General features: G+C 38.7%; 1 protein-coding gene across 2 annotated transcripts in view; it reads right to left on the bottom strand.

Moving 5' to 3' along the window:
* Positions 1 to 14,343, bottom strand: part of cntnap2a (contactin associated protein 2a) — a 506,672-nt gene that overhangs the window by 118,430 nt on the left and 373,899 nt on the right. For both annotated transcript variants that reach the window (XM_067435516.1, XM_067435517.1), the window contains exon 14: positions 579 to 735. In XM_067435516.1, the coding sequence (XP_067291617.1) occupies positions 579 to 735 (157 nt within the window). The remainder of the gene's footprint in view (positions 1 to 578; positions 736 to 14,343) is intronic.

The following is a 14,343-nucleotide window of genomic DNA, read 5'->3' as shown; positions in this document are numbered from 1 at the left end:
GTAATACCACTAGCCTTTCTCTCTTCTTCACTTTGCTAATCTATAAATGAGTTTCTTTTTCTGTTGTTTAAAAGCTGACTGACATTAACAGAGCATATAAAGAAAGACCCATTAGAAAGGATGTAAATGAATGTGTCTAAAAGCAATACATACCCACATGCATTACAGACAATTCTATGAGGGCTCCTGACGAATGACCTTGTTCCCCTCTTCTGCAATATCGCCCACAGCTCTCTTTAGTAATAAACCCACCAAACACACCAGACAGATCTTTTGTTGATGGAAATATCAGGGTTCGGCTCTACTTAAACTTCTTTATCAACGCAATCTGTTTGCCATTTGCACAAGCAGAGGTCGAGACAACCGTGTCACGAAGCAGACACCGCTATTTAATGAATACAGAGAGACAATAAGGCAGATGGGAACATGACTTGCTTGTCTCTCATACGTTTGATAGGTGGGCTAAGAAGGTCAGTAACTCACAAATAGCAACTTAATCTAAAGCTCATAATTAGCTGTCAGATTTGGCGATTGCCATGGAAACAGCATTTTGCAACTCAAATAATGTGGTGACTTACCACTGCTTCTGGTCGGCATCACAGTTGCAGTAGTATTTGGAGTCGGTGCAGTTGCGCTCAATGCCACAAGCACATTTCTGAATGCCAGGAGCAGAGCCGCCCCAGTAAAAGTGCTTCTCGTTACCGCGACCGACCCACCATGTGTAAGGCGTTCCATCTGCAAACACAAAGGAAAAGGAAAGTGCACCATTTAAATTAACCACCAATTCATTTTTAACAAATCAACTATGAAATATTAAGTGGAAAATTATGAGAAGACCATCAAAGGACTTATACGGCAAGCCATTGACAAACCATCTTGGTTCCATCCATTGATTCATCCATCCATAAGATCCAGCCATAAGACCCATCCATCCATCCATCCATCCATCCATCCATCCATCCATCCATCCATCCATCCATCCATCCATCCATCCATCCATCCATCCATCCATCCATCCATCCATCCATCCATCCATCCATCCATCCATCCATCCAAACTATCCTGTCCTAAATGCACCTATCCTAATCTTCCACATTTACATTGCATATACATTTATTTATCTGGATATTTTGAACCCATGACCTTACAGTAGCTATGCTACAGTAACAGTAATGCCATGCTCTACTGTTTGAACGCTATCACAGCTACACAATCTACCAGAGGACTGAACCTCTGAACAGCTGTTTGATGGCTGCTTATAACATGCAGACAATGGTAATTACAGTGCTTGAGATTTGAAGAGTACTTTACGGTCTAGCCCACAGATACGAGTACTAATTCGCTCTGTATGTAAAGACACAACACGCTCAAAAGGATTAACACTTGGCTCTTTGGGAGTGCACACAGTGCTCTAGGGGATGCTGGACTGCCATTCTCAAGCGCTGATGTGCGTGTAAATGCCCACATCTGCATGCAGAGAAGGAAGCAAAGATGATCCAAACGCAGTGTAGAGCTGGCAAGTGCACTAGAGGCACACATACACACAAACTTGTGGCTACGGCAAACACAGGCCGAAATCACATAAGCACACACTTTCACGGCAAAACAATAGTTCGCTAATTTACTTCATTAACCTGCAGATATGAATCACAGATGAATGCTGCAAATCTTTGAAAATCATCAGAACTTCACAATCATTTTGAGTTGAAAAACACAATTTCAGCAGAAAGACACACTGCTGGTGTCATATATGCAAAATTACTTTAAAACAAGCTCTATTTCGCTAGGCGGCTCGAGGGGAAATACATGTGAAATGTGCTGTGTGACAGAGCTCCATACAAATGCTTGATGTGCGACTACATCTCCATCCTTCCATTAAAAGAAAGAAGGTGCTTTGTGGTGGCAAATAAATAAATGGTTCACGGAAGTGTGGTATAAATTTATGATATTGCTTTACCCTAGGTCTCCACAGAAGGAACCAATCCCAAAATTAGCTTACAATAAAACTAAGTAACAGCTCAAACAGTAAATTATCTCAAGGAATTTAATCTCCACTACACTTAATTAGTAGCGAAGACTCCTGCTATTCCACTATGGAGCCAGGAAAAAAGACCTGCACATTTCAGACTCAGCCGGCAGGGCTGACAGATTCAGAACGGACACGCACATGGTGGCTGGAGGCAGGGAGCCAACCTCCCTGAGTGACTGAAGAGATGCCAAACTGCTAGCAGACAGAGTATGAACGACAAAAAAAATGAACAAACAACAGCAAAAAATTATCATTGTGGTGATGGACAGACATTATGACAGATGGTGAGTGGTCTCTGACACACGGCCGACAGCTGGTACTTGTGAATGCCGTTGATCCATGATTGCTGGTATGGATGCAGGTGCATAAGAAACCTCACCTGGCCTTCTGGGGGTCTGTGGTGATTTGCAGTATGAAGTCTACGCCTCATTAAACTCTAGCGTCAAGTTTGCTCCACCAATGTTATCTGCATGGACTGCTTCCTGTTTCCCCTCACCTCAGCTCACACCAGCCTTAATCAATCACTCCATTCACTCTTGGCTGGAAACACAGCCGCCAGACCAGACTAATTTAACAGGGAGATGGAGCTCTTTTTGTCCTCCTGCTGGGTTCTGAAACTGAGTTGATCATCCATTTGTAACCCAAACTCAGTGATCGTTAAACAGGTGTAAACAAGATTGGCATATACAGGAATCCATTCTTCATATGTAGAGTAGACAAGGGATAGTTGTTACAAAGTCTGCAGCTAGCAGTAACTTATAAAGGTGACAGCCTAATTATAGATACATTTGATTTTTTAAGTAAAATCATTGTTACAATTTAAAATAACTATTTTAAATAAATATAATTTAAAATGTAATGTATTTCTGTTAAATCTTCAGCATTACTCCAGCCTTCAGTGTCACACAACCCTTCAGAAATCATTCTAGTATGTCGATCTTATCAATGTTAAAAATAGCTGCCTAATATTTTTATGCAAACAATGATTTTTCAGATTCATTTGATGAATATAATCTTTTTACTGTCACTTTTGATCAATTTAATTTGTCTTTGCTAAATAAAATTACTAATTGCAAACTGGTTGTTTAGTAGGTTCAATTGTGACAATTTCCTCCATAGTGTGACAATGTGACCTGTCAAATGTAACCTGTAAATGACCTGTAACCATTTTCCTGTACAGAAACGATGAACATTAGGTAATATATAGTTAAGAAATAATTAATATTTTGGTACTCAGTCAGGGCTTACAAATAAAAGGGTAACAAATAGCCCCGGTGTACCCCATGTACAGCATGAGATCTGTGCGGGATGGATTTTTCAGTCCCACTCTCATGGTGTTCTGCCCCTCTCCCACAAAAACATGTTACCTTCTCCTGCTCTCACCCACAACATTCATGTTTTGTCCTGTCAGCAAAAAAACCTCCAGGTAAAAGTACAAAGAGATTTTTTTCCAGTAAGTCCTTGACATTTCCATTAAATAGTTAGGCCACCTAGCAACACCCCACACATTCAAGCATTCAATAACTTCAGATAAAATTTTTTTTTATTGAATAATCCACATACGCAAACCCATGTCTGTCCATTTTAACAGAAAAGCGAGTCTAGGTTACAACATGCATGATGAGCGCTTGAGTTAAATTTGTTCTAATCCTAAACGGAGAACATGTTCGTATATGCATTTACCTTTACTATTTCTCTCAAAAGCGATGATCATGTTGGTAAGTACCGTGTATTCTGAAATTCTTTTTACAGCACAAAATGTATAAAACAAACGCTTTGACGCTTCCCAGATCACAAACAAAGATACACACTTGATATCTCCAAACAGGCCAAATCTGTTTAGCCATAATGCTATTAGTAAGGAGAAAACTGATCAGCAGTTTGAATCAGAAAAACGAATCAGAAGCAGCAGCAGGCAGGGAAAGGCTAAGCCTCGTCCAGCCTTACACACGCTCTGCCTATGTTTGTGCCTGTTAATCTATTTAATTTTATTTGAGTTGTTCTTGTTGCTTTTGTGCAATAGATGAATAACAATTTTTTTTTGTGTATGTATGTATGTATGTATGTATGTATGTATGTATGTATGTATGTATATATATATATATATATATATATATATATATATATATACACACACAAATTATTATATTCTCCTGCAATCCGCAGATATGAGTGTATTACCTCCCGCACCTGCCCATCAAATTTTGTCCCATGCCGCACTGTGTTGCATTGATCTTGCTGTAGTCCCGTGGAATTGCGGGCCTCTAGTGTACAGTCTAGGGTTGATATTCACTTTGATAAAACCCCAGTGTGAATATCCAATCTCACCCCCTCCATAACAATAAGCCGAAGGTTAATTTGGTTTTGTGATAAATGAAACCAATGAGAAAGAAACTTACCAACAACAGCTGCTGTTAAGAGAAAAACACTAAACCAATTGGTCTTTTTTTTGCTAGACTTGTACTGTATTTGCGTGTGTATGGCTCCCCTATGAGCTTGATGCACCCTGAGAGCCATTTTATAAATGGAACTTCAATTTCTACTTCAGAACCGACATTTCCCCCTTTCTCTCTCTCTCTCTCTCTCTCTCTCTCTCTCTCTCTCTCTCTCTCTCTCTCTCTCTCTCTCTCTCTCTCTCTTTCCTCCCTCCCAAACAGCAGAATCCTGCTACAAATATTTCAATCCCTCCCAGAAAAAAGAAAAGAAAAAAAGAATTTGATCAGCGAGACACAAATCTATTTTCTATCGTATCTAGTTCTTCTTGCCTGGGACCCACATTATGCCATCTCTTTCGAATTTGGAGCTTTCTGTCACTTCAAAAGACATTTCCCTCCATCTTTATCAGTCCTGTCTCCTTTAAGGTCCCCTTGTGCCTCATCCCATTTTATCTAAGTGATGTAAAAGAGATTGACATCTTTCTTCCACTCTTTCATGTAAGAAGGAAAGCCTTGCAACCACATGTAAATGCCGGGATCTTGGCTCTACACATCAGGACCATGAATGACAGCTTCATTTTCCTGTCAAGAGGATCACAGTGGCGAGAGCCAACTCTTCAGAGCCAGAACGGCTGTTCACGCCGCTGTCCACTGCGAAACGCCTGTCTGCCTTTTCAGCCCTCCCGGGGGAAAGTCTGACACGATAGCCAGGAAGAAGGGCTCATCAGACCGACCTAAATTGGGAGAGCACTGCTTTCCTCCTGGAAAAAAAAAGAAATGGCAGCCCCCACATTGAAACCTGGCACTGAACGAAAATTCATCTCATCATCAGTATGGCTTTTCTCTGGAGGACACGGACGGCTCTTTTCTCATGTTGGGGAGATTACTGTTGCATAATGATTCTCTGACAGTACAACCCACTGAGTAGAATGAACCCCAGTGGGAGCCTGGTATTGATCGACACTCTCTTTCCTTAAATAGAGAACGGCTTGATAAATGGGCCTTATCGAGCTTATCTGTTACGGTTGGTACGGGAAGACACACGCTGATGGATGCTTTTCAGTGAAATATAGAGGAATTAGTAGAGCACAGACTAAAAACGCCTGCTTTGTTTTGGGTCTCTGGTGACTAAATGTGCACACAACATCATCATAACATCATAACAGGGCGATGCCAACTCATCTCAAGATGCAGAGAACTCTGGCCTGGTGGGTTGCACATGTGCACAGGTTCCAGCATTTTGTCTCGATTCAATTCCTAACTCTTCTATATATAGATTCATGTTCTGCTTCTAATAGTAGAATAAGAAAAAAAGCCGTACAAAATTATAAAAGCTGCGTTTCCACTGCGGGAACTTTCCTCAGGAACTAGGAACTTTAGGGTGGTACTCTGTGTGTTTCGTCTGCAGGGACCAGAGTCTAAATGAAGTTCTGGATAAAAATCCCTTCCTCAGAAAATCCCTGTTTTCGAGGTAGTACTTTTTCAAAGTCCAGGAACTTTTGGGGGTGGGATATGGGCGCTAAACATGCTGTGGTAACTAAACAAAAACAAAAAACATATGATATAGAATCACACACAATCCTGTCTTCATGGTACTTTAGACCGCGATGGAAATGCACGCAGCAAAATGTCTGGGGGCAAAAAATAAAAAAAAATCCTGGGAAAAAAGTGCATAAGACAAATCGTTCTGGGTAATTTCGGTGAAAACTTGGCTGAAGTGAGCAGGTAAGTATCATCATTACAGGGATAACTCACACAAAAATGATTAATTTACTTTTGCAGTCCCAAACATATATGAATTTCTTTAATCTGTGGAAAGTCAACAGACCCATTTCACTTTTCTGTGGTTCTCAGAAGTGGATGGTGTCATACAATTTGGGTAAATGAAAACTACCCCGACAATAGATTTTTTTGCATTCCCATTTTGCCCCAATAATAAAATAAATAATCCATGATAGCATTTTCAACTTTTTAACAGAGGAGAGAAATACTGAGATGAATTACTTGATCAGAGAAGAGAAATGTCAATTTGTCACTCCCTCAGCTTTTGTATTAGAATCACTTTGTATTAGAAACACTCAAGCAGCAGCATTAACTCGTTTTCTGTATTTTAATGCCTCAGCAATAAAACAAAGAAAAAAAAATTAAAATAAGAATGTAAGATTTACAACGTTAATAACTGAAAACCCAGCATTTCAGTTTGTGGAATTACAGTCTATGGGCTCCAATGGGGCTGTTTTAAACCCACTGACATCATTGTATGGACAAAACCAAATCTATTTTCTTCAAAATATGAAAGTCAGAAAAAAAGAAAGAAAGCAATACTGCCTTGGAACAACATGAGGGTGGGTTTTAATTTTTGGGTGAACTATCCCTTTAGGTAAAAGAATAACAATAACAATCCATTCAGAAAGTCATTATAGTATCAGTAACCATGTGATATGCTATCATTTGTAAGACTTTAAAATTGCAAAGCACATTCTGCCAGATATTCCTCAGTCACATCCAATGCTTGTTCCCAGTCTGCCCTGAGGTATTTCTTTCCCTTCTCACTTTTATCACAGGAGTGAGATGCTGTTCTGTCAGACAAAACTCCCTTAACAATATCTCTATTGATCCACCTGGCAATCTGACGCCGTTTCTACTTGACTTCGTCTGGGTTTAAAACGAGACCAGAGAGTGATTTATACTCTAGCAGTTTGCACTGGCCTAACCCCCTTAACTTCTCACTCGAAAGGAGTTAATTGGACACCCAGAGACAGGTAATGCTGAAGATATGGCATCATTAGCCTCCTTGTTTGCCTCCAGATAGCAGACAATATCCCGCCAATATCCAGTAGTCATTAAAAAAATCTTCTTGGCTGATGTGGCAGGAAAGAGATAACATGCCAGATGTTACACGAGCGCCAAGCAGAAAAAAAGAGAGAGCAGAGAGGGGTGAGAGGGGTCACTGGTCCAAACTTCACAATCATGTGCTGTGTAAATCGGCCAAAGTTTAGATGATGATATGGTGCTCATCATACGATCGTGGATTTCAGATTTTTTTCAGTACATCATGAAAATTCCCACCACAAAATGTCCAGTACATCACACATCATGTTTTGTGTTTAACATAATTTTGTGTTGGAAACTACATTTTAAACATTAAACTACTCTCATTTGCCTTACTAAGGCTACTTTCATAGCTAACATGTTATGCATACTAAATAGAGACTATTAAATAATTGTTTTGTATAATATGGCAAAATTAAAAAATTCTGTCATCATTTACATACTCTCAAGTTGTTCCAAACCTGTATGGATTCATTAATTCTGCTAAACACAAAATATATTAGATATTATTAAAGAATATGGGTAACCAAACAGTTGATGGTCCCCACAGAGTGGTGCATAGAGTGGTACATTGTGAGGAACACTTTATTGAGTCCAACCTTTAGTTTAAACTGAAACTCGTTTGTTTTATTCGCGTTTTTGAAGTTTCCCCATTTAAATCCTGTCATGCAGCTCTTCTGCCACTCACTCAGGCTGAGGGGGGCATGTCCCGGCAGGAAAGTGACGTCCATGCACCCTCTATTGACTTCCATAATATGAAAGAGAAAAAAAAGGAAGTCAATGAGGCCCATCTGTTTTGGTTGTTTGGTGTACCAAAATTCTTCTTTTGTTTTCAGCAGAAAAATAATTATTCATACAGGTTTGGAACAACTCGAGGGTAAGTAAATGATGACAATTTTGATGACCTTTAATTGAAAAAAGGTAACACTTTATTTTAAGGTTCAGTTATTAGCTATTAACTAGTTGTTTATTAGCATGCATATTACTAGGATATAGATACTAGGATACTGTTTATTAGTACTTATAAAGCACATATTAATGCCTTATTCTGCATGACCTTTTTCTACATCCCTTAATCCTACCCAATAAATAAACTTAAATGCTACAAAAACTACCTTACTAACTATTAATAAGCAGTACATTTTGAGTTTATTAAGGCAAAAGTCATAGTTTATAGTGAATATGTGTTCCCCATAATAAAGAGTTACAAAAAAGTCTACTCACAAGTAAAACTTGTTTCTTTGCTTTCTTCACATATTACACCTAACATATTACTTCAAGTGCTCACACTGCTGTCTCCTTGGTAAACAAGTCTAATTTGAAAAAAAAAGTCTGTTAGAGTCAAAATTGCACATTATGATGTACATTATAAGTACTACCATAACCAAATCATAACATAGAAACTACAGTTCAAAAATATAGTGGTCGGTATGATTTTGAGATTAAAACCTGGCACTAAACAATGCCTAGTGGCGTAAGATCTACGTCTCACCTCACCAACATATTCAGCGAAATTACGTCGCATACAGGTTACAATCTCCCTTCATTTTCCAAACTCAGACAATTGCTTGAATAGATAAGTTTCCCACCAAACACTAGAGGGATGAACCATTGTCACGGGGGCAACCTTTTCCTGGTATGTTCATCATAACATTAATCACCTAAATACTATAAATACCTATATAAAAACAAATGTCCTGCTCAAATAATCATCATAATACAAACAAGCACAATATACAAACACAAAATCACCTCTTACACATCCTAGCACTGAAGTCTCTCTATATTTTGGAAAATGGTACATTTTACTACCAGAGCTCATCACCAAAACACTTGATCAGACAGGTCAGACATTACAGGTGTTTGTGTAACTTACCTAATATTAACAAGCTGAATAACCAATGTTCGTATTGTTCATAGACACACATACACCATCAACATGCAACAAATAATAAACGTATGAAATCCGTACAAACACCAAGCAAACACTGAATAGTACTAGACTGGCCCGCTAGTGATGATGTCGTCATCCAGATTCATCATCACACAACACAAACCGATCTCTAAGAACAAGTGCCAGATTTGAAGAAACTCCCACATAATGTACATATCAATGGACTCAGCTAATGTTGTAGCGCTGTGCCCCCTGGCCCACCATAGACAAGACATCCATCACAGAAATGCATATTATTGGTAAATGAGAATACTGTTGTTTCTCAAAGATAAAATGAACATTTTACCCTGAATTATTGAAGATTCAGAGGATTTAAGGTGAAAGCTTCTTTGCAGCTTTTTTTTTTGAGCAATGATTGAGCTGATATAAATACCTCTAGTACTGAAGGGTTTTTAGAATTCCATTAGTGCTTTACACCCCTTAGCCAAGGGAATAACATTCTGTCTGACTCTCCACTGCTAGAAAACTGCCAGCACAGGTGCTAAGTATAATATGACTGAATTTCACAGCACTGAAGAGGAGTATGATTACAGGAGATCAAATGTCACCAGAAATAAGAAGATTTTAATTTATAAAATGGCACATTTACACAAGTGTATGGTTTTGGTTGCACAATGTGGTGTTTGCGCAAGCACAATTTTGAAAAAGTTCTGGCTTTTACTCTTCGAGGCCCATTGTTTTATTTTCTCTTTGAATAACTTCCTTTCACATACATTTCTCAGAGTCAATTTACCCTTAATGAATCACCATAGAAATTCATATTGCCATCTTACTGGCCTTGAGACAGGTATGCTACCGCAATTTATAAGCCTTTAAAAGTATTCCAAGCCCAGTGATCCAGTTCTGTTTCAGCTCAATAGTCGAGCCCTCATGCATATCTGAATAATTACATCGTCCCTTCAGTTGGCTGGCAAAACAAAATGTTGAGCTGGAATGTTGTCGCAAATGAAAACAATGAACATTTATAATATTTAAATTAATTGTACCTTGGTAATTGCCTTTTTCACCTGAAAAGGACACAACAAATTTCCTCTCAGGCTTCATTATAATTTGCAGCCATGTGTGAGTATGTCATGACAGAATCATCATTCTTTGGACAGACTGCCTCTCTTGACGCTAAGTGCACCAAAATCACTGATTGGACGGATTGTTATTGCAGGTCATCTCAATCAGCAATCTGTGCTGAATGCTAATAATTGGGTAGTATATGGAAAGAGAAATAGCTGGAGAGACGTCATGCTGTGACTCTAGTTTGAATAAATATTTTGGTAGTAAGGCTTTTTAAGGCATAATTTAGCAAAAAAGAAATGACAAATCTGTCATAATTTACTCACCCGCATGTCGTTCCAAACCTGTATGACTTACTTTCTTCTGGTAAAAGATGATATTTAGTGAAATGGTAACATATAAACACATTGTTGACTGTCGAACAGTTAATTTCAGTCCTTGAATTTGATTGGTTGAGTGTTGATGATATATGGAAATTTCACTATTTGTGTCCCTCAGCATATCAGACTGTGTATTAGTGGTGGGGAGTTTTCATTGACTCTACAGGTTACATTGTAACACACCAGTTGGTGGCAAAAAGTGATTGTCTTCATGAATGAGTGATTGACTTATTTATTCAAAGAACTACAGGTTCATTCAGGAATGAAACTTGGTACGAAATCAAATTATTCTAAGCACTTTTTCTTAAATTAGAATTTGTGACACTTAAAAATTAAAGCTGCAGTCCGTAACTTTTTGCACTCTAGTGGTTAATAAACAGAACTGCATGCATCTTGCGGAAGATCACGCAGGCACTGTGCTCCTCTGCAGTGGTACCTACCAATCTGGCCTGAAATAGTCCCAATATAAATGCTTATTATAAGTGTACCATAATGATTCAGGGTAAGACAAAAACACGGTTTGGAAAATGGATGCATGTTGTTCTCATTATATAATTTTTGTAAATCCTGAACACAAAAAAAGTTACGGACAACAGCTTTAAGTTCTATAGAGTATGAATGAGTGTACCATGAATATAATCAGTATCATGCATTTCTGATAAAAAAAGTCTGAACTTCTTTTGCTGTTGAGTTTATATCACAAATATTTATTTCATTTCAATATTTTATCTCTCAATTTTGAGTTCTAAAAGTCAGAATTGTGAGATATAGACATAAACCTGTAATTGTGAGGGAAAGTCTGAATTGCAAGATAAAAAAGCTGCAATTTCTTTTAAAAATAGTTTTATTCTGTGGGTGTGCTCACCCTTAGTGTGCTTCGATTAGTGTTCAGATTGCCATTTTTATCACCAAACCAAAAGATACTGAACCTAAAGGCATAGGGATAAAGGCTCATAACCTGACTGGTCAGCATTTATGACGTACTGCCTATTTTGAGATGGAACTTACTGAACATCCAAAACAATGCTGTGTGCTGGGATAAATGGACTTGTTGTATGGGCGCAGCCTGCATATAATGGTATTTTGACAAGCAGAGAACTTAAATAAAATGAGTAAAGGAGTCAAAGAAGCAGCAAGAATCCCTCTGTCACACACACAATCGATCTTCTGCGCAGACACACGATTCTGAAGCCTGTACTGAACTGTGATGGGCAAACTCACGACTATGACAAAAAAAAAAAAAAAAGATTACGTGTGAGCATTCGGTTCTTTTTAGGTACTCATTTTTTGTTTACATGTCTTTGGTCTGTGTTGCGTTCATATATCATTAAAACCACACCAGAGTTTGTTTAGAAGTGAACAGAGACCCATCTTTTCAGCTTGTTTGGTGCGCATCAGGGTTTGGATGACAATGTTCAAATGAACCGCACTGACAGAGCAATTGCACCAGGGTTTGTTTTAATCGTACCAAACATGCGAAGTGTGAACACACCCTAAGGTTCCATAGAAAGTGGCTTCACAAACCAGTCGAAGACACTAAAAGGTAACCGAAAGTGCATTGCAGCTCAATCAAACGACAGCAGATGTGCCACAAAAAAGCCTTTCTTATATAAAACATTATGCTCAGATCATCCTGTCATGAACCAGAGGTTGGTTTTATAGGATGACAGTCTGGATGCCTTAAAGCTTTAATACATTGTCAAATGTTTCATTTGAATGCGGGGTGAAGCTTCTCTGGGAATCTGTCCGATTGGATGCAGCATCTATAAATCGCTCTATGACTGTCAAATACTTCAGTCAGATGACAAGCATTGAAGAAACTCACCATATCTGAGCCATCAGAAATTAAAAAGCCTCTCTACCATGCTTTCTGTAGGGAAGAGTCGGTGCCAGACCTGAGTGTGCAAGTAAACTAATCAACAGAAAGCAGATTCCTTGAGGATAAATGTTGAGTGAACCGAGCAAAACCTGCCAGCACTTTATCCTCTCCCAACTGAAACTCTTCTCCCTCCTGGACTCTGAAATGTAGTTTGCTCTTGGCCCAGAAGAAGCCTGTCTGAAGAAGAGAGCAGAATAATGGCAGACTATGGTTTGGGATTGGCATAGGCTGCAGTGAACTCTGCAGCTTCCTCTACAAATCAATAATTCCAGCAGAATCATCCAGACAGAACAAGAGTGAGAGATGTAGAAAAAAGATAAGAGATCAAAATGTAGCTTTTTCTTTCACATTTCTTCATGAACAAATAAACAGACAGGAGGAGGCAGGTCAGACAGTTTCTTCCTCTGAAAACATCTCTTGAAATCACAACCCTCTTTGTAAGTCCTAAAAAAGAATGCCTTTTGGTTTAGACTTGTAAACTTGCTCAAAATGATTTATACCCAAAACAATTTTGATCATTTATTTTTTAAATGTAAACAAATATTTTACTGGGGAATAACTACTTAAAATGAGGGGAAATTCCATTCTGAAATAAATGTTTTTTCTCTAAAACACATTGCTTACAAGTAATCTACCCTTTTATTAAATACTTTTTGCAAGCTCTTTTGCCAAGATAACAGCTCTAAATCTTCTCCTATAATCCCTGATGAGTTTGGAGAACACCTGACAAGAGATTAGAGACTGTTCCTCCATACAGAATCTCTTCAGATTCCCAGCTCTGTGTTGGTGCTTCTTCTCTTCAGTTAAACCCCACTCGTTTTCTATAGGGTTCATGTCAGGGAACTGACTGTTGGAAGATCTAACCTTGGTCCACATTTATGATTTCTAGCTGGGACAGTCAAGTTTGAATGTTTTATCTGTTTGTATTCAATACAATCCATGATGCCATGTATCTGAACAAGATATCCAGGATCTCTGGAAGAAAATAGGCCCTCAACATTAAAGATCCAGCTGCATATTTAACTGTGGGAATGGGGTACTGCTTTATCCCTGTTTGCACCAAACCCATCTTGAGTGTTTGTTGACAAAAACCTTTTTTTTACATCTAACTTCAAGAATCAGAGGCTACTTCAGCGCTGGGAAGATGAATCTGTATTTAAACTGGGTCATCAATGTTGTAGAAATGTGAAATTATTTTTGAATTTGGTGCCTTTTAGACTGAGAAAAGACAGATTTTTTTTTTGTCTCATGGGGATGAAAGACTACAATTCCCAGAATGCTTCGCTGCCCTATGAGGCCATTCCCAAAGCCACATAAGTTACTGCATTACTGTGACTGAGTTGAAGACACTACAATTAAAACCTGAACGTGTCTGTTAAATATAATGAGTGAGTCACCGCGTGAGTATCACAGCATTGAGCACTAACTGCAGGAGTCAGATAAATGAGCTGATGAGCTCTCGTGATGAGAGCTGAGGTAATCGCGACTACACTCGCGGCATACATTCACAACGCGGGTTCAGTCTGGTGCGTTTCAGTTCATGCCTTTGCAAGCTTAACTTTAATAGAAATTAATTTGAGAAGTTAAAAGACTTACATTGCTCACCATAGCTTTGTTTAAATGAGTGCCTGTAGCTGCGAGCTGAGCTCTGAGTGTGATCTCCCATCCCCCATGCGCAGGTTCAAAACATGCGGAAATGGCTCCCTCTGCTGGCAGTGGTCTTTAGCCTTGAATATACTCCAGGGTTTCTACTGATGCAAAGCCATATGCTAATCGCTGAAGTAACCCTTTAATTGCGAACAATGTGTATTAGTAAAATGTTTATA

This window comes from Pseudorasbora parva, chromosome 24, assembly GCF_024679245.1.
Source record: "Pseudorasbora parva isolate DD20220531a chromosome 24, ASM2467924v1, whole genome shotgun sequence".
NCBI classification, from domain to species: domain Eukaryota; kingdom Metazoa; phylum Chordata; class Actinopteri; order Cypriniformes; family Gobionidae; genus Pseudorasbora; species Pseudorasbora parva.
Note: the sequence above shows the minus strand (reverse complement) of the source record. Positions and strands in the feature narration are given on the sequence as shown.